The 23,082-nt window shown below is 36.0% G+C and overlaps 1 protein-coding gene across 9 annotated transcripts in view; it reads right to left on the bottom strand.

Annotated features, from left to right (window-relative positions):
* Positions 1–4,547: 4,547 nt before the first annotated feature.
* The window catches only part of ANKRD17 (ankyrin repeat domain 17), a 156,093-nt gene continuing 137,558 nt past the window's right edge, over positions 4,548–23,082 (bottom strand). For all 9 annotated transcript variants that reach the window (XM_036021926.1, XM_028507738.2, XM_036021904.1 and 6 more), the window contains 5 exons: positions 18,125–18,322; positions 8,071–8,319; positions 7,376–7,554; positions 6,827–6,991; positions 4,548–5,950 (listed from right to left, as the gene is read on the bottom strand). In XM_036021926.1, coding sequence (XP_035877819.1) covers positions 5,891–5,950; positions 6,827–6,991; positions 7,376–7,554; positions 8,071–8,319; positions 18,125–18,322 — 851 coding nt within the window. In that variant the 3' untranslated portion in view covers positions 4,548–5,890. The remainder of the gene's footprint in view (positions 5,951–6,826; positions 6,992–7,375; positions 7,555–8,070; positions 8,320–18,124; positions 18,323–23,082) is intronic.

Consider the following 23,082-nt stretch of genomic DNA (forward strand, 5'->3'; position numbering starts at 1 on the left):
ATTATAATACCAACGCTCTTAGGGTAAAGTACCATTTCCTGAGTTATGCGAATTATCACTGACAGCACAGCGAACACTTGACTAGCGTTCACATGTATCCGACGTAAGCTTTACACTCTGAATAGCAACATTAGGTGTCTTTTGGTTAAAAGGAATAATACATTAAGTCTACATGGACGAATTATTGCTGGCAGCAGTAAACTGGAAGGACATGAAGGAACTTCCACAGGAGGGTCACCCCTAGACTTAAAGAGGCCAAATTGTGTTTCGTGGAATGAAAATGTTGATTAAAACAAAGACTGCGACAGATGTTGGGATACTGTCAAGTTGTAGCAACTGGTACCAGATACTCTCCTCTGAATCCTGTAAGTCATCTTTCTAAAAATTGGTAAATTCATACATGAATTTTTAAATGTGATTAAACACACCTCAATATATGCTATATAAAAACTAGTATCTAAAATTCTGCAGCACACCAAATACATATATTTTTGCTGACAAAAAATAGGTATAATTTTGACTCACTCACACCAATTACTGTTGCGTTGGCTGTTGTCATTTTTTAATTTGACAGTCTAAGGAAAGAAAGTTAGTGCCCCTGATTTATCAAGTATTGCATCTTTTAAAAATTCTTGTGGCACATCAGAGTGCCTCTTGCAGCACACCAGTTGAAAATGTCTAAGTTAAAAAGAAGCAACCCATTGCTACTGTTGACTAAAAGGGAAACACTTTTTCGCGGTTTTTTAAAACAAAATGAGAAAAAAAATTTTTTTGCTGGTATAAAAGTGGGAAGATTTTATATGGAAGTATCTTTGCTTATAGATTTTGAAAGAAGGGAATTCTGCTGCATTCCCCTCCTTCCAGAGAACTGTTGAGGTTGGGAGTTGGTCCTTAGAGTGTCACTTAAGCCTAGTTACTCTGACCTGTTAATACTCAGGAGGGAATTGATTTAAAAATATCCCAGAAAAGTCATTATTTATGCATTCACTATTTATATAATCTAAATCAAGTTTTCCAGGGGCTGGGGGCAGGGGTACATCTGTAGTAGTGTCAACAACGAAAATAAAGTCAGGGTAATCAAAATCAATCAACAAATGAAGTTTTCAAGCTATTGCTCAGATCCCCAAGACTTCCTACTGTGGGGCTGTATCAGGCGCAGGGGTCAGGACTGGGACCTCTTCAAACAGTATAGGTCTACCTTTTCTGCTACTAACTGAGGTCACATATTCTCACTTGATTATTCCATTGTTTTGTGTGAATATTGTGATCTAAAAATTATGAATATTTTTTATTTCATCCATGTAAACATACATTTCTTAACTCACAATAGGGATGCTATCTACTTCGTAGAGAATGTTGGGGGGAAATGTCAACACTAAAGCCCAATACAAGTGTCGGCAGTAACGTATCTGTATGCACTGGTCATCCAGCAGTGTGACTCTCTGTCCTGTGTCTTTTTTTGAGTTGGAGAGTACAGTATAAAATGACCATTCAAATATTGAGCAAACCACACAAAATCATGTCAATCCTAACATGCTGCAAATGAACTTGTGCAAGATTAAGAACTTTTTTAAACTCTAAAGTCCTTAACAACAGATTATATATTTAACTCTACAGCTTCTGAAATTCTTACCCAACACAGTGCTGAACAAAGGAATGGAGCTCAAAATTTGAATACAGGCCATTAAAAACTGTATGCACATGTCATTTAAACTTCTCATTTCCCAAATACACTTTCTGAAATGTTTCACAATAGACACTTCAAAAGATAGGTATTTTCACAAGAAACTGTTCGTGTTACCTCTGGAATCACATTCATGTTTTTCCTTTTATTTTTGTAAGGTGTTACTTTTCAAAACCAAAGCTACCTAATGCAGGGTTAGTTCATGGGGGGGGGGGGGGGATCAAAATAACCCTGTAATTTATAAAAATTGTGTATTTATTCTTCCATGTTTAAACTCCAGTAACCTTCAAAGTGTTATCTATTTGATGCAATACACCTATTGAGACATTTTTTTCCAATCCACAACAGTTTTTGAACTCACCGATTTGGATGACTTAAGTGTTTTTCCTGTTGCTTCATGTCTTCTAAATCAGCACAATGTATGATCTGAACAGGGAGGGTGGACCATGGGTGCGGAGCCATTTTTGGTCAAAAACTGAACACCCAGTGTGGTGTGGGCAGGTGCGTTCATAAATCACCCATCATGAAATGGGCAAATGCATTGAATCTTCAAAAAAAATTCACTGAAGCTGAACTCAGCCTCACAAGGTCAGGTGGTAAAACCGATATAGATGGGTTCCTTGAATGCCCACCTAATAGGGGAAGGCTGTACTACAAAGGGATCGCCCTCCAAAAGATAACTTTTTCCTTGGGTCCCCCCTTGTACTTTTCTCTTTATTGAAAAACATCTTCTCTTAACCAGCTTTCTTAGGATTAGTTCTTATGAACATTGAACATGCAAAATTGGCTTTTACCTTTTTAAAGTGTGATTCATTTAGAGGCAGTAGTATGAAATCTCTTACATCTATTAGTCCTGTATTCCAACTGTCACATTATGAAGACATTCTTATTTATGTCAAAGCCACAGTGCCCATTTCTCTCCATATTCACTTACCCACAAGTGATGGTATATTTGCAGTCAATCAAGGTGTGTAACATAGTAAGTTATATTAAAGCACTAATGATGCCGTCATGTTAAAATTCTAGTCACCTAGAATTAACCCTGGTTAATTTATAGTACTGGCTCCTCAAGTGTTGTGACTTGTTTAAGCAAACATTTATCAATGGGATGTTTATTTCCAGACTCAGGAGCATTCAGAATTTGTAACGTATAGCCTAAGTATACAAAACAATATTAAAGAAAAAATCTGCATAGGTTCATTTATCCTAGTGAATGGAATACTGACTATATTAGTTACTTAAAATAGTGAATTGGTTTTCCTTTGGCATTTTAATCATTTCAAAATAATCTTGATTTTAAAATGTTTTTTAAAAAGTTTGCTGATATATGTTCAAGTATGTTTGAAAGGCATGAAATGAGGATTCTGTTGGCAGAGGTAAACAAAATCACCTCTAAAATAAAATGATTAATATATGCCCTGGCTGGTGTGGCTCAGTGGACTGAGCGCTGGCCTGCAAACTGAAAGGTCACCGGTTCGATTCCCAGTCAGGCCACATGCCTTGGTTGCGAGCCAAGTCGGGCCCCAAGTAGGGGATATGAGAGAGGCAACCACACATTGATGTTTCTCTCCCTCTTTTTCTCCTTCCCTTCCTCACTCTCTAAAAATAAATAAAGTATTTAAAAAAATAAAATGATTAGTATAAACAGATTATACAATAACTGGGATATTAACTTTTTGGGATTTAAAGTGTTAACTATCCTAAGTGTTATTCCCAAGAATTAAAAGTCACTTCTTAAAAGAGAGAAAAGAAATACACTGGGTAATCTACAAGTACACATACCACATACTTTCAAAAAGGGCGGGGGGGGGGGGGGGGGGAAGGACCTGTATGGTCTCAATAAATGTTATTTTATTGTTCAAATAAAAATGTACAGCATTTCATCTGAATTATAAAAAAATGTTTTTGAAAATGTTCACAGTATAGACATCTAAAAGCATGGTATTGTACTTAACAAGCCTCATCTCTGAAACTAAATATGGAACATTTCAATCTATGTCCCCTTACCAGTTTTAAAGTTAAGAGAATATAGGGTTTCTTCTCTTCTTTTTTTTGGTAAGATACCCCATTTTAAGATACTCAGTTTTGTGAAGCACTGCAACTCACATGTTGTAATAAATGCTCGGTGATATCTGTTGTCTACTAAGATTATTTTAATTAGAAAATAACCCTAGTTAATACAGGAAAGAAATTAGCCAAAAAATTATAGGATAGTGGCAAAAGTCATATATAATTCTGTTAAAAAGCCTTACACCCCTTTCTTAGTAAAGTGCTATAATTTTATTTCATAGGTATATTTATATGTAGGGTCTCATTTGGTTTTTCCTTTAAATTTGACTATAAATCATAGACAGATGGGCCCTGGCTAGGAAATTCAGTTAGAGCATTGTCCCAGTATGCCACGATTGTGGATTCAAGCCATGGTCAGGAGATGACCAACAACCAACCAATGAATGCATAAATAAGTGGAACAAAAACTGATGTTTCTCTTTCTCTAAAAAAAATAAAATAATTAAAATCATTCATAGAAAAACAATTTCATCTATTTAAAAACCACCTCCTACATTAAAACTTATGTTTAGGAACCTTAAGATATGTTTGAGAAACCTCCTTTTTACTCTTTATTCAGGCTATCAGAGTTAAAAAAATATCTTATTTGTTTGAAGAGCCAAAGAACCATATTAATACTGTCAGTACTGTGTGATTTATCTGAATTTTAGTTAATGTTTCACCATTGTGGAATTTGTTTAGTTAAAAATAAAAAAAAACAGATTGATACATACATTACTTCACTTTTATGATTACTTTTACATTTCAAACATACAAATTTATTTTTCCATATGAGACAGGGTAGGACACATTCTTTTTGGGTATGTTATTATTTATTGTTTCAAGTGAAGGGAAGAGATAAATCCCACTGAATAGTTTAGTGTGGTCCTGTATTTTATATAAACAGGTTAAATGACGACTTTATTTTGCAATCTGTGTATTCACGTCCACCATCAATTGTCTTCATGACAAATGCAAAATTTCTTTTATTACTTGCCCCAAGTTAGCTGTTGATCCTTTTCACTGATAATACACAAGTGTAAAGAATAAGAAGCCTTTAAAATTGGGGAAAGAATACTTTCCCCTAAGTAACTGAAAACTGGAATTTTATGTTGACTCTTGATGACTAGGAAGCCAGTGTTAAGAATCAATATTGTCCAATATAAAATAGTACACTGAATTGTTTAATAATAAACAATACATTAAGAGCTTGTATATGCTGACTGGGAACCAGTGGTGGCTTTTTAAATTCTCAGAAAAGCTAAACATTTTATGGTTAGAAGAAACCACAGGCAATGATGAAGGTGCTCCATGTCCCTGTAGCAGCCATTACATTAGAAATGTTTACAAATTATTTCATGATCAGCAGGAGAATTTTACTGGTATTAGTGGTAAAGATAAGGAGAGAAGAGTGAAGTGTGCATTAGTTTTAAGCGTGACAAGGTAATTAAAAGACAATAGAAAAGTGATCAATTTCTTCTTCTATATGCACTTTGCTGCAAACAAATTCAAAGGAGAGCAAGGTGGGTATTTAAAAAGCCAATCTCAGAAACATCCACTGATAATGCCCATTGTTTTACTTTATACTTAAATTACACAAGCAGAAAAGTTATGCTTATTAATAGTTTAATGTATGAAGGACACATCCAGATTTCTGAATATGAAGGTACATACCTCACATTAATTTAAGTCTACATAAAGTAGAGCCTCTATACTGACATATTGAAATTTACTTTCTGCTTAGCCTTTTCTGTTATGTAAACAATTGTACATTTATTTGCCATTCTAAAACTTCAGGATCAAGTTTACATAATTTTGCTAAATTTCCGTGTTTGCTCAGAAGCAGTTTACAGTACTAATACCAACCAGCCAAAGAACAGCTTCAACAGAAAGTTATGTCCAAAAGGGAAGAGGGAGAAAAAAAAAAAGAGAAATGATAAGAAAAATGCTAACTAAGGTAAAACGGATGATGGTGGGGAATGGGCAGTCACAAATGTTCACAGAAAATAGGTCAGTTAGTAAGTTCTTCTGCAAAAAGCCTACACACTTCAGTCAAGCACATCAGTAGAATGATTTGGGAGCATAATTTTTTTTTTTCTGGCCACTTGTGATTTCCTCTGAATGAAAAGGAATCTGCAGGCTAACAGCTGATCCTCATCAGCCAAGCTGGTTCATATGCACACTATTCATGTGAGGTGCCCAGGGTCCAGTCCACACCTAAGAATAAAGAACAGGCATTTTATTAAATACATTATTCAACACATACTTGATTACCTGATTAGAATAAAACTCTAGCTATGAACTAAAATATCTAAATCTCATTTAATTTGCAACATAGCTGGAAACAAGGAAGAAAAGCAATGATAAATCACTTCTATTGTTTCCTTGCCTTTCCTCTTATTGCTCAAACAAGATCTATCAGCATTTTAAAACAATCATTACCAGAGTACATTCAGATTTATGACTGTAGAAGGAAAATGAGTCAAATATTAAACATACACCAAAAAATGCTAAAATATACAAATATGTCTATGAATTTGCAGTTATAATTTATACGCGGTTATGACATTTAAGTTTCTTTCAAGAAATAACCTCTAAATGGCCCTTTCCATAACACTGGTAAATTCTGATGTATAAAATTGTAACACTTTAAAACTTAGAAATTTTTACTTAGCATCTGCTGCCCAATGAAATAAGGGTCAGGCACAAATAATGCCTTTTTTATTACAAAATCATAAGCATATAGTTCAGTAACATAACATCACACTCAAGCATACCATATGACATTTTAGGTGAGTGTTCAAATTAAAACTATAAATTATTATATCCACACTACCCTACCAATTGATATATTCAAGCAGGTGTTACTTCTGCAAGACCCTGTATATTATGCCTTCATAATTTTAGTCCAAAACTACTACCTTTGGTACCATTTTCTACATCCCTCCACTACATTTCAGCTATATTAAATTTCCCTCAATTTTCTCAACTGCCCATATTCACCATACTTTCACTATCATGATTTATCTGTCTGCTACTTGTCTTGGCATCTCATAAACACTAAATTAATGTTCACTGGATGATCAGTCTTACTGTTTGAGGGCCATTATTTTCTGTAGAGCTTGAAACCATCTTTATCAGGGAGTTCCAAGAGGGGTCTGCAGCATGAGGGCCATTAAATATGGGTCCTCCAGCTCCATCAGGAATAGGTGCTACTGGAGGAATCATTGCATTCCCATACACAGAAAAAGGCATACCCTGAAAAAAAGAAGAAAGGTTATGCACATTCAATTCACTGCTTTTCCCAATACATTCAATAGCCATCAAATTCATATCTGAAACTTTACCTCATTTTGGAAAAGTGTAAGTTATCCAGGTAATCAAAAAATTATTTTCCATTATGATTTCTTTTAACATTAGATTATACATAAAGCATTTAGATAAATGCTACATAAAGCATTTAGCATTTAGATATATACTATATCTAAAATATTCTGTCAAAAAAATTAACTGTAAAAAAGGATTTATAAATATTTATATTTTAGTCAGATTTTGACCTATAATTGTAGGCTAAAAGCCCTAGAATCATTTAATAGGAAAAACATTTGGAAATAATAAAATGTTCATTTAAATCACCATTACCCCAACTTTAGGAAAGTCCATGTATCCTGCAGGAACATGCTGATGGAATGTACCAGAAGGAGTTACAATTCCTGTACTTTCTCGCTCCATTGCTTGATGCTGTGAAAACACTCCTGGATCAGACATTGGCCTATGAATGATAGGATTTCCCATCCCAGGGTTACACCAGTCTACTTTGTCTGAGAGAAAAAAAAGAGAAAAAAAAAATTGGTGATATTTAAAATCAGAAGACAGTAAAATAAAATATTTATAAGTACTGATAATATTTTCCACATTAAATTGTGAATTCCTTCAGAATAATGACCTACTTTTGTACATTTAATGTAGTATTTCCATGTTTGTAGGTAATGATATAATATCCTAATAAAATTACCCAAACACTTTGTGTTACAAAAGAAAAAAAGTTAAGATAAAAGGCTACAGAGCACCAAAGGAAGTATTAACATCTCCTTAATGTGAAATGAAAAAAACATGTTTACATTAGACTATTTTCAAAAAGCAATGAGAAATTAAATGGAAGATAACATGGGAACAATAAATGTTTTGAACTTTTAAATAAAAGTGATTAGTCAAAACAAAAGAGAGATGAGTACCCATCTTTTAAGAATGACTATGAATGTTAAATACTGCTTACAATATTGTAGTTAAATGCATAAGCTTAATTTCCTGTAAGCAGGACAGTATAGCTATCATACCTTGACTGCCACCAATCCCTTCAAAGGACCAGATGCCACTATGCCCTACTGATGTGGACAAATTACTCCCAATAACAGACGGAGCTGAAGTTCCAGTTTGCCTGATACGTGCAGAACGTTCAGTCCCAATAGGGACTGGAACTTTTCTGTCCTGAGAGACGCTGCTGGACTTTTCTGACCCTAAAGGTACTGATGATGGGGCAGGAGAAGGTGCACGAACTCCAGAGGACACTGACTGTGCAGGAGAATCTAGAAAAAAGACATTTTGAAATAGTATATACATGTCACCTATAGAATATGTAATTTTGTAAAACTAAATCTTAAATTCTAAAGATACCTTAAATATTCATTCTGAGGAAAAATAAAATATGAGAATGTTTAAATAATCAATCATGCATTTAACATTTGATTAAAGTCCCATGACTTCGTAGTCACTTTTAATCTGGCTCAAAACTTTTCCATTTAGTTATGTGATAGTTGAATGTGAAGATGTGAATGTGGCAACTACCATGTAATAAACCACTAAACAAATTAATATTTAAATAAATTAATCCTTGACACTGAGTAAAATACAACACCAGAGCAATGCGAAGACAATCAATTGAAACAAACAACAACAACAAAGTGGAGGTGGGGATAATCACATCTACATTGGAAATTTCCAAACTGTTCCTTAAAACACTTGTCCCTTGGTATATTATGATGAAAAAACAAAGGGATTTGGGTATCTACTAAGTCTAAAAAGGTTAGCTGAAGGAAAAAAGTTTCTTAAAAACAGGATATCACAGAATCTTAATATGCTTATAAAGTACCAGCATAGTATACTATACACCTAAAACAAAATAATATTGAATATAAATTGTAATCTAAAAAAAAAAGTCAAGAGAAGGTTATGCCTCATTAACCAACTTTCCTTTATTGTATATTGTGCAGGTGTGTGTTTGTATTATCCAAAGCATTCAGGTAGTTAATAAATTTGCAAAATTCTATCTAATGGATCCAAGATGGTGGAGGAGTAAGTGGCAGCTCCACAAACATCCTCCCAGAACCAAAATGGAGTTTCAGCTACATTGTATAACCAACTGAACATGAGCTGGAAAGACCATATAACCAAGGGCAGACAGCACAGGGGAGCTGCCTGCCTAGGCTCCCAGGCAGCAGCTGAAGTCCTGGAGAGGTCTTTCAGTGGCCAGGGGGGCTCCCCCCAAGACATGTAGGCTCTACACCCCAGGTTGGGCTCCTCAGCTTATAGCAACAGAGCAGGGAAAGAAAGCAAGATAACATCCAGCTGTGAAAAGCAGCAGGGTTACTGTCAGCCAGGGAAAGATGGCAAGAGATGCAAAGAGCTTCTTAAAGGTCTGACACACAAATTTTTATTGCAGCCACTTATCCTGTGCTCTGGCAGAGGGAGGGCAGAGAGGAGTAGAGATGCTTGAGGAGAGACTAGGGTTGGTGGCTCTGGGGAGAGAACTGAAAGAATAGCCACCAGGATCCCTGTGCTGAGTCATTCCCCATGCTGTAGAAGTCATCTTGCTCAGGCAGAGCATTCCCCTCCAAGTGGCATCTGCCTGAGGGGACGCAGTAGTCCTGCCCACAGGAATGATTCTGTCCCAGCCTGCGGAGCTTAAGCCCAGTTGCTGAGGAGTACTGCTGGAGGTTATCTCAGTGATTAAGATTAACAAAAAGGTGGATCTCTGGGAGCTCTGAGACTTTGGCTGACCTTCCCCAGGACCTTCATGCTGATAAAAGCCAGCCTTGGTGCATAGCTTGGTTCTTTCTACACACAGCCAGGCCCAGCAGAGACAGCCACAATGGAAGATTGCTCATAGACCCAAACAGGTTGCCTAGGGACAGCCACAGGCAGTATCTAACATAGGTTTACACCAGTCTTTGCAGATCTACCTAACACTTAGTAACAAACACAAAGAGGCAGCCAAAATGATGGTCCCCAAATAAAAGAACAAGAGAATCCACAGGAAGAAGAACTGAAAGAAAAGGAGGCAAAAACCTTATCAGATATAATGTATAATGATTATAAGGATACTCAATAGTATGAACAAAGACAGAAAAAAATAAAAAAGGACCAGTCAGAAATAGAGAATGCAATATCTGAAATAAATAATACAATGGAAGGAAGGTCAGATGAAGCAGAGGACCAAATAAGCGATTTGGAAGACAAGGTGGAAACAACTCCACAAGCAGAGTAGCAGAAAGAAAAAAATAATAAAAAGAATGAGTGCTTAAGAAACCTTTGGGACAATATGATGTGTAATAGCATCTGCATAATGGGAATACCAGAAGGAGAAGAGTGAACAAGTAAACAAATGAATATAATGACTGAATATAATGAATGAAAACTTTCCTAGTCTGGTGAAAGAAAAAACACACAAGTACAGGAAGCACAGAGAGTCCCAAACAAGATGGACCCAAAGAGGTCCACACCAAGACACATCATAATTAATATGGCAAGGCCTAAAGAGAAGAAGAAAATACTAAAAGCCACAAGAGAAAAGCAGGTAGTTACCTACAAGGGAACTCCAATTAGACTGTCATCTGATTTATCAACAGAAATGTCAGAAGGGATTGGCAGGAAATATTCAAAGACCTACAACCAAGGCCACTTTAACCAGCAAGGCTATCATTTAAAATTAAAGAAGAAACAAACAGCTTCCCACACAAGAAAAAGCTAAAGGAGTTGTTAATACCAAACCAGAACTGCACCAATGTTAAAGGGCTAAGAAGAATAGATGAGGACAGGAGAGAAGGGGAGGAGGGGAAGAGGCTGAGGAAGCGAGAAGAGGAGAACAGAAGAAAGTAGCAGGATACAAAATTAATATACATGGGTGAGGTGGGGGGCTGAAATGGAGTGAAAATGGAGACAGCTATGCTTGAACAACAATAAAAAAAGTACTTAAAAATTAATATAGAGAAATCAGTTAATTTTTATATTTCAATAATGAACTAAGGGAAAGGGAAATTAGGAAAACAATCCCATTCACAATTGCTTCAAAAAAATAAAATACCTAGGGATAAATCTAACCAAGGATATAAAAGACCTGTCCTTGGAAAATTATAAGAAACTGAAGAAGATGCAAGTAAGCGGAAGCACATTCCTGTTCATGGACAGGAAAAATTCACATCATTAAAATGTCCATGCTACTGAAGCAATATATAGATTCAACACAATTCCTATCGAGATTCCAATGACATATTTCACAGAACTAGAACAAATATGTCAAAACTTTATATGGAACCAAAACAGGCCCTGAATCACAACAGTGATCCTAAGAAAGAAGAACAAAGTTGGAGGAATCACACTAATATCAAACTATACTATAAGGCCATAGTAATCAAAACAGCATGTACTGGCATAAAAACAAACACAGATCAATAAAAAGCCCAGAAATAAACCCACACACACAATGGGCTAAAGATAGTTTATTCTATAAACAGGGTTGAGAAAATTGAACAAATACATGCAGAAAAAAATGAAAGTAGGTGACACACAAGAATATAATTCAAAATACATTAAAGACTTAAATATTAGATCCCAAAATTAAAAATCCTAGAAGAAAACATAGGCAGTAAAAACTTGGACATTGATAACAGCAATATTTTATCTGATTTATCTCCCCAGTCAAGGGAAACAAAAGGAAAAAAATAAATGTGACTATATCAAACTACAAACTTTTGCAGAGTAAAGGAGACCATCAACAAAATAAAAAGGCACCCACAGAATGGGAGAATATATTTGTCAATACATCTGATAGGGGGTTAATATCCAAAATGTATAAAGAACTTACATATCTGAAGGAACCCAAAACACGAATGAACATAAGCACCTATGTTCATTGCAGCATTATTTACAATAGCCAGGATATGGAAGCAGCCCAAGTGTCTATCAGTAGATGAATGGCTAAAACAACTATGGGACTATTATACAATGGAACACTATGTGGCTGTAAAAAAAGAAGAAAATTTTACACTTTTGTGACAGTATGGTTGAACCTGGAAAACATTATGCTAAGTGAAATAAGTTAGTCACAGAAAGACAAATACCGTATGATTCAGTTACATGTGAAATCTAATGACAACTGAACCAACAAGCAAAACAGAGACAGACTCATAGATAGCAGAATGACAGCTATTGGCGGGGCAGGGGTGGGGGACAGGGGAGAAGTTAGGGAGTGGGGGGATCAAGCAAAAAGGAAAAAGGGCTCATGGGCATGGACAAAAGTGTGATTGCAGGGCGAGGTGGGTACAAGAGGGATAAATGGTAATGGAAAAAAATACAATAAAAAATATCTATCTATCTGCATGCACGCATGCACACAGACACAAAAGCATAGTGCTTCTATTTCCCAAGGTACTTTTCAGGGAATTTGGAAGACAAAGAAAAATTCAGTAATATTATTAGCCTGAGTATGTTTTTTAAAAGACTTATTATACATATTTTAGAATTGTACAGAATGAAAAGTACCATGGAGATCAAATTCGTCTTACTAGCACTTGCAGAGGTCTATTTTTGGTTAAATTGTTAGTACCTCCTACCACTGAGCTGTAATGACTATTAACTAAAAAGAATGTGAAAGTCCTTCATAAATTATAACGTGAAGATATTGGTATGATTGTGGAAGAAAGTATAAAATGTGATGGGCTTATTATCTGCAAAAGTAAACCCAGAAAACTGTTCCCCTCTAACAACAAATTAAAGTATACCTCCTATGGTAATGGATCACTAGTATTATGTGACAGTACTTACTTTTAACACATCATAAGAAAATGGAAAAGTCACATAAGTGTCTTTAAAGCAATTATAAATATAAGAAAATCCACCTTAAAATTATATTGGTAAAAGAGGGAATTCTAGGATTTTAGTGGTAGCAGTAGCACAGGGTTTGATTCTTCTCAAACCCTTCCATAAATTAAACAAACAAACAAACAAACAAAAACTACTAAATTACCAAAGCCCAAAAACAACAACAATCCCCCCAGCCCTCGTGCACATTGATAATATCTAAATCCAAACAGACAAGGTATCCAAATCAATCCAAAGACACAAGTTATTGGGGACAAATCACCAACAGCTACAAGGCTCAGGTTGTGTCAGCATCTGTGTGGAAGGAAGCAACTCTCCAGACCTAAGAACAGAATACAAGAACCACAAAACAGTCAAAACTACTCATAGGAAAGCAAGGCAGGCCAATATGAGAACAGCAGGTGAAACTGGGAGAGTTCTGCCTAAGTGTGGTAACTGCAGGGGCTTCACAGTAAAGCAGGTGTGTCAAACTCATTTTCACCAGGGCCACATCAGCCTCGAGGTTGCTTTCAAAGGGCTGAGTGTAATTTTAGGACTGTATAAGTGTAGTTACTCCTTAGTTTAGCGAGAGCTCGGTACTGCCGCCAGGCAGAAACAAGGTGCTGGGCTGGATAAAACAAGGTGGAGGGTCGGATTCGGCCTGTGCGCCTTGTGTTTGCCACCTGTGCAGTAAAGTCCAAAAGAGCTGATGTAGTGTAAGTTCCATGAACTCTCAAAAGAACCTGCTGAAGCCTTCTTCCAGGATAAAGCCACATACTGATAAGAAAGTTCTAGGAACAGATTCCAAACTGAGCAGGAAAGGGACAATAGAAGCAAAGAGAACATCCAGTCAAGAGTGGAACAGAAGTGATAAGGGTGGGTGGTGAGGCCAACAAAGACAGCAGATTTAATAAACCTTAAGGCCATATTTTTGCACACTTCCCCACAAGAAGGATTTCTGGCACCTTTAAGCTAGAAAACATATTCTGATCTACTTATCCCTTGTATAAGTTCAGGAAAACTTTAAAACTGCAGAACAAAAGGACTGGAGTCATATATCATACAAAGTTATTATATGAAATAAAAGAGATATGAATCCAGAACACCTTATAGATAATAAAAGCATGCTAGAAAGAAAGCTGTATCTTAATATTCCAAAGGCACATTAAAAAGAAACAAATCTAAGGACTTCTGGTCAAGACGGAGGTGTAGGTAGACATGCCTCGCCTCCTTGCACAACCATAAGAAAAGTCACAAGTATCCTCAAAACACAAATCACCTGAACTGCCAGAAAACTGAAATGTATGGAATGCCAACAATCAAGCATTTAAAGAAGCCATATTCATCCAGATGGGAAGGGAAACCAGAGATGAGGTGATGGGGCAGACAGCATGTGGAGTGGTGGCAGCTGGCAGAACAGGTGGCCCCACATTCACATGTGGTGGATAAAAATTTGGAAAGATACCTATGGAACGAGCGATCCCAGCCCCAGGCCAGACCACAAGTCCAGGGTTCCAGCTCTGGGAAAATAAAGCCTCATAACTTCTAGCTATAAAAACCAGTGGGGTTTGGTGCGGTAGAAGAAACAGTTGGTCTATCAGAAGAGTCTGTTTAAAGGGCCCACATGGTCGCAAAATATATGCAAACACACCCACTCTACGAACCAACACCAGGGCAACAGCTAGAGGGGCGCCAGTTGTATATGGGAAGGGGGTTAAGTGACTAAGAAGTGAGGCAAGTGCCAAGAAAGCCTCCAGCAGCCAGTCGGCGGCTTCGTCTCCTGTCTGACTCCTCCCCCACATACAAAACCACAAAATGGTGAAGTGGGTTGCCCTGCCCTGGTGATAACTAAGGCTGTACCCCATACAATGTAACAGGTACATTTTAACGGAGTTAAAGCAGTTCTACCTAACACACAGAAACAAATACAGGAAGGCTGCCAAAATGAGGAGACAAATGTGACCCAAATGAAAGAACAGAACAAAAATCCCAGAAAAAGAACTAAACAAAATGAAGACAGCTATCCTATCAGATGAAGAATTCAAAACAAAGGTGATAAGAATGCTCAGAGAACTGACTGAGTATGGCAAAAACATAAGGGAAGAAATGAAGGCTACATTAAGCGAAATAAAGAGAATTCTACAGGGAATTGACAGTGAAGGGAAGGACATCAGGGTTCAAATCAATGATATAAAACAGAAAGAAGAAACAATCAACCAAAACAGAATGAAGAAACAAGAATTCAAAATAAAGAAGAGAGAATAAGAAGGCTCTGGGACATCTCCAAAAGTGCCAATACCCAAACTATTGGGATGCCAGAAGGAAAAGAGGAAGAGCAAGAAATCGAAAACTTCCTTGAAAAAATGAAAGAAAACTTCACTAATTTGGTGAAGGAAATAGATATACAAGTTCAGGAAGCACAGAGAGTCCCAAACAAGTTAGACCCAGAAAGAAACACGCCAAGACACATCATAATTAAAATGGCAAAAGTTAAAGAGAAAATCTTTAAAAAACAGCAAGAGAAAAGGAGAGAGTTACTTACAAAGGTGTTCCCATAAGACTATTAGCTGATTTCTCAAAAGAAACCTTGCAGGCAAGAAGGGGATGGAAAGAAGTATTCCAAGTCATGAAAGGCAAGGACCTACATCCAAGATTACTCTATCCAGCAAAGCTATCATTTATAATAGAAGGGCAGATAAAGTGCTTCCCAGACAAGCTAAAGCTAAAGGAGTTCATCATCACCAAGCTCTTATTACGTGAAATGTTAAGGGGCTTATTTAAAAAAATGAGGAAAAAAACTTATGCACAGGAAAATGACAACAAACTCACAACTAACAACACTGAACCTAAAAAAATCAAAAACAAACTAAGCAAACAACTAGAACAGGAACAGAATCACAGAAATGGAGAGCATATGGAGGGTTATCAGCTGGCAGGTGGAAAAGGGAGAATGGGGGAAAAGGTACAGGGAATAAAAAGCATAAATGGTAGGTACAAAATAGGCATAGGAGGTTAAAAACAGTATAGGAAATAGAGAAGCCAAAGAACTTATATGCACGAGCCATGGACAGGAACTGGGGGAGGTGTTGCTGGAGGAAAGGGGGAGTACGAGGTAGAGGGGGGCAAAGGGTGAAAAATTGGGGCAACAGTAATAGCATAATCAATAAAATATACTTAAAAAAAGAAAAAATAAAACCACAGTCTAAAATTCCAAAGTGAGTTACAAAAATATATGAAAGAACAGCATAATTCAGAATTAGTAAAACTGGAAACAACATGCAAGACTTAGGAAAGTATTAGAAATGAAAGAAACTCTAGAAAAGACTAAATTGAACTATAAGGAACACAAGATGGTGTAAACATAAAAGATAAACAAAGTTTTTAAAAATTGTTTTTTAAACTATGTATTAAAAGGGCAGAATTACATACCTGTGAGAAATCAACCCAGAACAACTAAAACCAAGACATACTGTATTTTGCCGTGCATAATGCACCCCCACGTTTTTGTGTGCGTTATACACAGGGTTATCATACCCATTATAACATCCATGGCATGTAATCATTACACCCATGTATAATGCGCATCCTTATTTTTCCCTCAAAAATTTGGGCAAAAAGTGCGCATCATACACAGCAAAATATGGTAGTCAAAGGAAGTAGGCAGGAAGGCAGGCAGGAAGAATGATCAGAAAAAGGGATGAATGAATCTTACCTTCCCCCAGGCCCATTCCTGGGAGCCTGCCCTAACCTCTGTATATGACCTAGTTTCTTTCCTTTCCTGTATCCTTCCAAAAACAAAAGCAAAAGCAAAATAACAGTAACCTTCCAACATTCTGTTTAAATGTACAGAATATCTAGATCGCATCATCATCAATATACTTCTTTATTCATTTTCGCAGTCCTATAGTGCATCCATCTCATATAGTGTTAGAATTGCTTATCCATAATATTATTAAACAAATGTACTAAGTAGAACTGAAGATCTGGCTGAAGTCTATTTGTCTTTCCCCTGAAGGGTACATTATTTTCTTTTGATATTGGTAACATTATTTTAACATTTCTTACATTATTTCTGGCATATTCACAATAACAATCACTTTGAATTCTTTCTTAAACCAGTTCTTCTCATTTAGGAACATCTGTGCAAGGACAATTAAATATTCTTTCTTTGTGACAGTCTTCACTATTTGACAAACACACACACACAAAATACACAGAATGTAAATTCACAACTTCATGCTTTAACTAGCAATGTACTTTGATATGCATTTCTTAAATATTTATATATTTGTTTATTTATTTATTTTTATAGTTCATTCAGTTAACCAGGCTGTATTAACTGGGTTTTAATACTCTTAGAAAGGAATTCAGCTTTAAAAAATGGTTCTTATTGTAATTTCCTGAGGAAGAAAGCAATTTCATATTTTTATCTTCACATAAACTTGAAAATTACAAACACAAAAATGCAATAACCTTACTACATAATTCTCTTAATATGAGTCAAATTTCCTATCTATAGATGATCTTCCTTAGTTTGAAAATCTATTCATTGCTTCCAAAGTCTGACTACAATTAAAAATACACATCTGATAGTTGTGCTGTTAATGCAGTAAATGAGATTTAAAGGGGGATAAAAAGCATGTGATATTTATACTTTTAAGGTCAGAAATCTTTCTCCTTGGTAGCTGTGTTCTCAAATAAAACTAAAAGTGAAGATAAATCAATAGGCGGTACAATAGGTATTTTTCCCCCTCAACAAGTAATTCCTCTTAGAAATAAACTCTAATAAAGTGTACTAAATTTGATAAAACATATTAAAGGTTGATTTCAGTATTTCTTTTTAAAAGATTTTATTTATTTATCTTTAGAGAGAGAAGGGAAGGAAGGGCGAAAGAGAGGAAGAGAAACATCAATGTGTAGTTGCCTCTCACATGGTCCCCAGTGGGGACCCGGCCCACCACCCAGGCAATGTGCTCTGATTGGGAATTGAACTGGCGACCCTTTTGATTCGCAGCCTGCGCTCAATCCACTGAGCTACAGTAGCCAGGGCTGATTTCAGTAATTTAAAAACCTAGAAATTCAATTGAAATTCTCCCTAGTTTCATAAATTGCCATGAATACAAATTACACTTTTATATAGTATTAAATTTATGGTAAGCTTTAAAAGTTAAAAATTCCAAACTTTGAAAAATTTAAATCCTTTTGTTTTTAAGGAAACATGCAAACTCTTATGAAATTACAGTGTATAATACTCACCATTTGATGCTGATGAACATGGGGTCAACAAACTAAGTGGGGAAAAATGCTGTCTATTAAAGTTAGCAGCTGCAGGTGCTCCTCCCAGGGGTGCCCCAGGTCCATACATCTGACCTCCTGACAGGTTTGAGGCAAAGTTTCCCAAATGTGTAGAAGAAGGTGTTACAGAGCCATATGGTGAGTCCATATTGACAATACCTATAATGTAAAAAATAACTGTGATTTACAAGTTACCCTACCCCAAGAAAAATAATTAGAAAAACTTAAAATTTCAAGAAGCCCCTAATATATCAAAAAATATTTTGGATTAAAAAGTCTCCCTGCTTACTTATTTTTTGTCCACTGACTCACCATTTCCCCCCTTAAAAAATAACTATCAAGGAAAACAGAATTTTAATATTTGACATTTGATCAATTATAAAATACACATAACTTTAATATCAACATTGGAATCTAAACAGGTTTAATACCAAGGAGTTGCATAAAAATTTTATCTTTAAAACATTTAGGGGGGAAGGAAGGATGAATAGGTAAAACACAGAGGACTTAACCCACAGAATATATATCACCAAGAGTAATCCCTAATGTAAACTAAAGACTTTGATATGGATATGTTAATGCAGGTTCATCAACTGTAACAAAGTACCAATCTGGTGGGAGATGTTGATGGGAGAGGCTATGCCTTCATGACGACAGGTGTATGTAAGAAATCTGTACTTTCCTCTCAATTTTGCTGGAACCTAAAAGTGCTATAAAAATTAATAAAGTCTTAAGAAAACTATAGGGGAAGAAGAAAAGGCTGTGGCTATACTTCTCCAACAGAGGGATCTGTTAATAAGCACTTTAGCTAAGAGGCCATACTTTCTATATCCAACAGTGACACGATCTGTCACTGCCTCCAGATGTACTGCAGTGTGAGATTTAAAACACTACCTATGGCACTGACCAATGTGACTCAGTTGGTTGGGCATCCTCCTGCAAAGCAAAAGATCACTGGTTTGATTCCAGGTCAGGGCATTTGCCTGGATTGCAGGCCAGGTCCCCAGTAGGGGCACCTATGAGAGGCATCTGATCTTTTTTCTCTCTCACATCATGTTTTTCTCCCTCTCTTCTCCTTTCCTTCCCCTCTAAAAACAAACAAACTCTTAAAAAAAACAAAACAAAACACCACCTATCTAATGTTCCTGCTAGAAATGTCCAACCTGAATGTAATCATGGATTTAAAAATAGATCAATCTAAAATGTGGGACATTTTTTAGGACAACCTGACTCTGTTCAAAGGATTCAAATATAAAGAAGAATAAAGGAAGGTAGTAAGATGTTTTAGACTTGGGAAGAGTAAAGAGACATAACAGCCAAAAGCAATGTGTGAATGTTGATTTGACCTTGGATCAAATGGAAAAAAAAAAAAAACACATACACACAGAGACATAAAAAGTATTTTGGGATGAAGTTATTGCATATTTGGTGCCATTACTAAATTGATGTTAATTTTCTTGGGTGTAGTAATAGTGGAGTAGCTGTAAAGGCAAACATGCCTGTTTTGACCTCAATCTAGTGAATAGGATGGACCCTCAAGTTAAAATTCAATGCTAATTTTGGCTCTCATCAACTATAACCACCCCCTAAATCTCACCTCCCTTATTATAGAGCTTAGTATCTTTCCACAAAGTAAGAATTTCCTTTTTCTCTAAATGTTAATTTTAGTCTTTTTCAACACATTACGTAGATTTTCATTTTTTGAAAGGTGAAGCATTGCCACTAAATTCCAACTATTATAAAATGAAATATAAAAGCACTTCCACCTGGCTGGCATAGCCCAGTGGATTGAGTGCAAGCTGTGAACCAAAGGGTTGCTGGTTTGATTCCCAGTCAGGGCACATGCATGGGTTGTGGGCCAGGTCCCCAGTGGGGGCCACGTGAGAGGCAACCACACACTGATGTTTCTCTCCCTCTCTCCCCCCTCTCTAAAAATAAATAAATAAAAATTTAAAAAATAAATAAAAATAGCAGCCCTTTAAAAGCTACTGAACCTTAAATTTCTTTTTTTAAAAAAGCACTTCCATTGCAGTATTATATCTTTTAAAATCAAATTATATGAGGGGGGGACTCCCCAAAATTGGAATTCATTTGCTCTTACATATTTAAACTTCAGTCATCTTTAAAGTACTCTCCATTTGATGCAATACACCTATCAAGACATTTTTTCCCTCTGTTCAAAACAGTTTTTGAACTCATTGATTTTTATGTCTTTTAGTGGTTTTGCTTTTTTAATTTTGTTTCACCTCTTCCACATCAGTATTCCCTTTGAAGACTTGTTTCATCTAGGGAAACAACAAAAGTTGCTTGGGGTGAAGTAGGGCGAATAGGGAGGGTGGAGCACGAGAATCACGCTGTTTTTGGTCAAAAATTGCTGAACACTCTGCTCAGTGTGGGCAGCTGTGCTCGTAAGTCACCCATCATGAAGTGGGCAAACATGTTGAAAAAGTCTTAAAAAAAAATTCACTCAAGCCAAAAACAGCCTCTCACAACAATGCCAGCTGGTACACTGATTACAGATGGATTCCTAGACCACTCACCTAGTAGGGGAAGCCTGTACTACAAGGGGCCTGCCCTCCAGAAGGTAATTCCAGTTCTTTTTGGGTGCCCCTCGTAGATTATACTGTTTTGTTTTCAAAAGTACACATAAATATTTAAATAAACACCTAGCAAAGAAATACCTACTAATGGAATTACATTATATTGGATTGGCCAAAATGTTCGTCTAGTAGCGCTTAGTTTCTTTAACTTCATTTGAAACAATTTTGTTTGACTGTATTGTGACAGCTATGGTATCAGCATTCATTTTTAAAAAAACTTTACAAAACTGGTGAATTTTTGTGTAGCCATTTTAATATTGAAAATAGAATATGCAACATTTTTTGGCATATTAATCTGAATTATTTCAAGAAAAGTAAAACTGCAACTGAAATGCAACAAAATATTTCTTCTGTGTATGGAGAAGGTGCTGTGACTGATTGAATGTGTCAAAAGTGGTTTGTGAAGTTTTGTGTTAGAAATTTCTTGCTGGACAATGTTCCATGGTCAGGTAGACCAAGTGAAGTTCACAGTGATCAAATGGAGATATTAATTGAGAACAATCACGGTTATACCAGGCAGGAGATAGCCCACATATTCAAAATATCCAAATCAATAAAGTATTTGTGAGAATAAAAAATGTATCTTTTATGGAAAAAAAAATACAGACTTTTTGGCTAACCCAATAGTTACATGTTATAGAAATAGGGAAAAATAACATTTGGTTCATATTAAATTTAGAAATTTCTTGTTAATACAGTGTCACATCTTTAATGACATAGATCACGTTGGCAACCTTTCTGTAGAGGGCCAATCATTAAATATTTTTGGTCTGTCATTAAAGCATGAAAGCAGCTATAACAATATTAAATGAATGGGCATGGCTTTGTTTCAACAAAACTTTATGTATGAACACTAAAATGTGAATTTCCTCCTTTTGTGTCACTAATATTATTCTTTAAAAAAATAAAAATATATTTTAAAAATCTTACACAATGTTACATCTGTTTTAAAAAATTACATATGTAAAACAGGCTGCTGGTCATATCTGGCCCATGGACCATAGGTTTGTCTATTGCTTGCATGGATTATCTTTAATTGCTTGAAATGTTCATATTATAACACATAGGTCTAAATGCAACTTGGTATCCTGGGTTAGACACTGCAACAGAAAAAGGACATTATTGGGAAAAAAACCTGATAGAATCTAAGTAAGGCCTGAAGTTTAGTTAGTTATATTCTACTAATATTAATTTCTTAGTTTTAATAAATGCATCATGGTTATGTAAGATGTTTACCTTAGGGGAAGCACCAGTAATTATAGAAAAACTCTTCTATAAATCTAAAATTATTTCAAAGTAACAAAGCAATCACTTCAAATACACTCTATAAATAGCAATGACAGAACTTTCTTTTTTATTTTTTTTATTTTAATCATTGTTCAAGTACACTTTTCTTGAACTTTCTATGATAATATATGTGTTCAATGTTTGCACTCTCCAGTATGTACTATCCAATATGGTAGCTACTAGAGATATGTGCTTATTTTGCATTTGAAATATGGCCAGGTTACAGACACTAAGGAAAACAAACGGTATGGAAGATCGTCAAAAAATTGAAAACAGAAGTACCATATAGACTCACCAATTCCATTTCTTGGAATATATCCAAAGGAAACAAAAAATACTGACTCAGGATATCCATAGCAGCATTATTTACAATGGTCAAGATATGTAAATAACCTAAGTGTCCGTTTGATAAATAAATGAATAAAGAGGTTGTGAGATATATATATATATATTATATATATATATATAATATATATATATAATATATATATACACACATACACATACATACATATATCACAGTATACATATATACTGGAATATTATTCTGTTGGGGACCGCCCTGCCTGGTCTCAGGAAGCTGTAACACTCTGTGACTTAGGCTGAGTGAGAGACCTCTGGGCCAGGAGCCACTATGGAGACAAAACTTATTTCCCTGGCATGAACACTGCTTGTTTTGTGCCTGACCTCCTAAGCTTGATCAGTTAGCCAATGACGGGTAAGATTTCCCATGGAGGGAATCTCCTAAGACAGGCATGATCACATGGAGGCTTCTAGGAAGAGACTCTGGGCTGTGGAAATGAAGGGGTAATGATATCAATCTCTGCCCCCTCGGCTTTGTCAAAGCCTGAGTCCTTGTTCTTAGATGTGAGAAATCCAAGTCTTCTGGCTGCCTTTGTCTTCTCTGCTAACTCAGGCCTGCGGAAATAGCAGGGGTGGTGCAGCCTAGACCAGAAACAGCGGACCCCGGGGAAATCAGGCCTGGGACATAGAATATGCAAGATCCTGTGAAATCTGTTTGCTGCAGGATGT

The sequence above is a fragment of the Phyllostomus discolor genome, chromosome 1 (genome assembly GCF_004126475.2).
Source record: "Phyllostomus discolor isolate MPI-MPIP mPhyDis1 chromosome 1, mPhyDis1.pri.v3, whole genome shotgun sequence".
Taxonomy (NCBI): Eukaryota; Metazoa; Chordata; class Mammalia; order Chiroptera; family Phyllostomidae; genus Phyllostomus; species Phyllostomus discolor.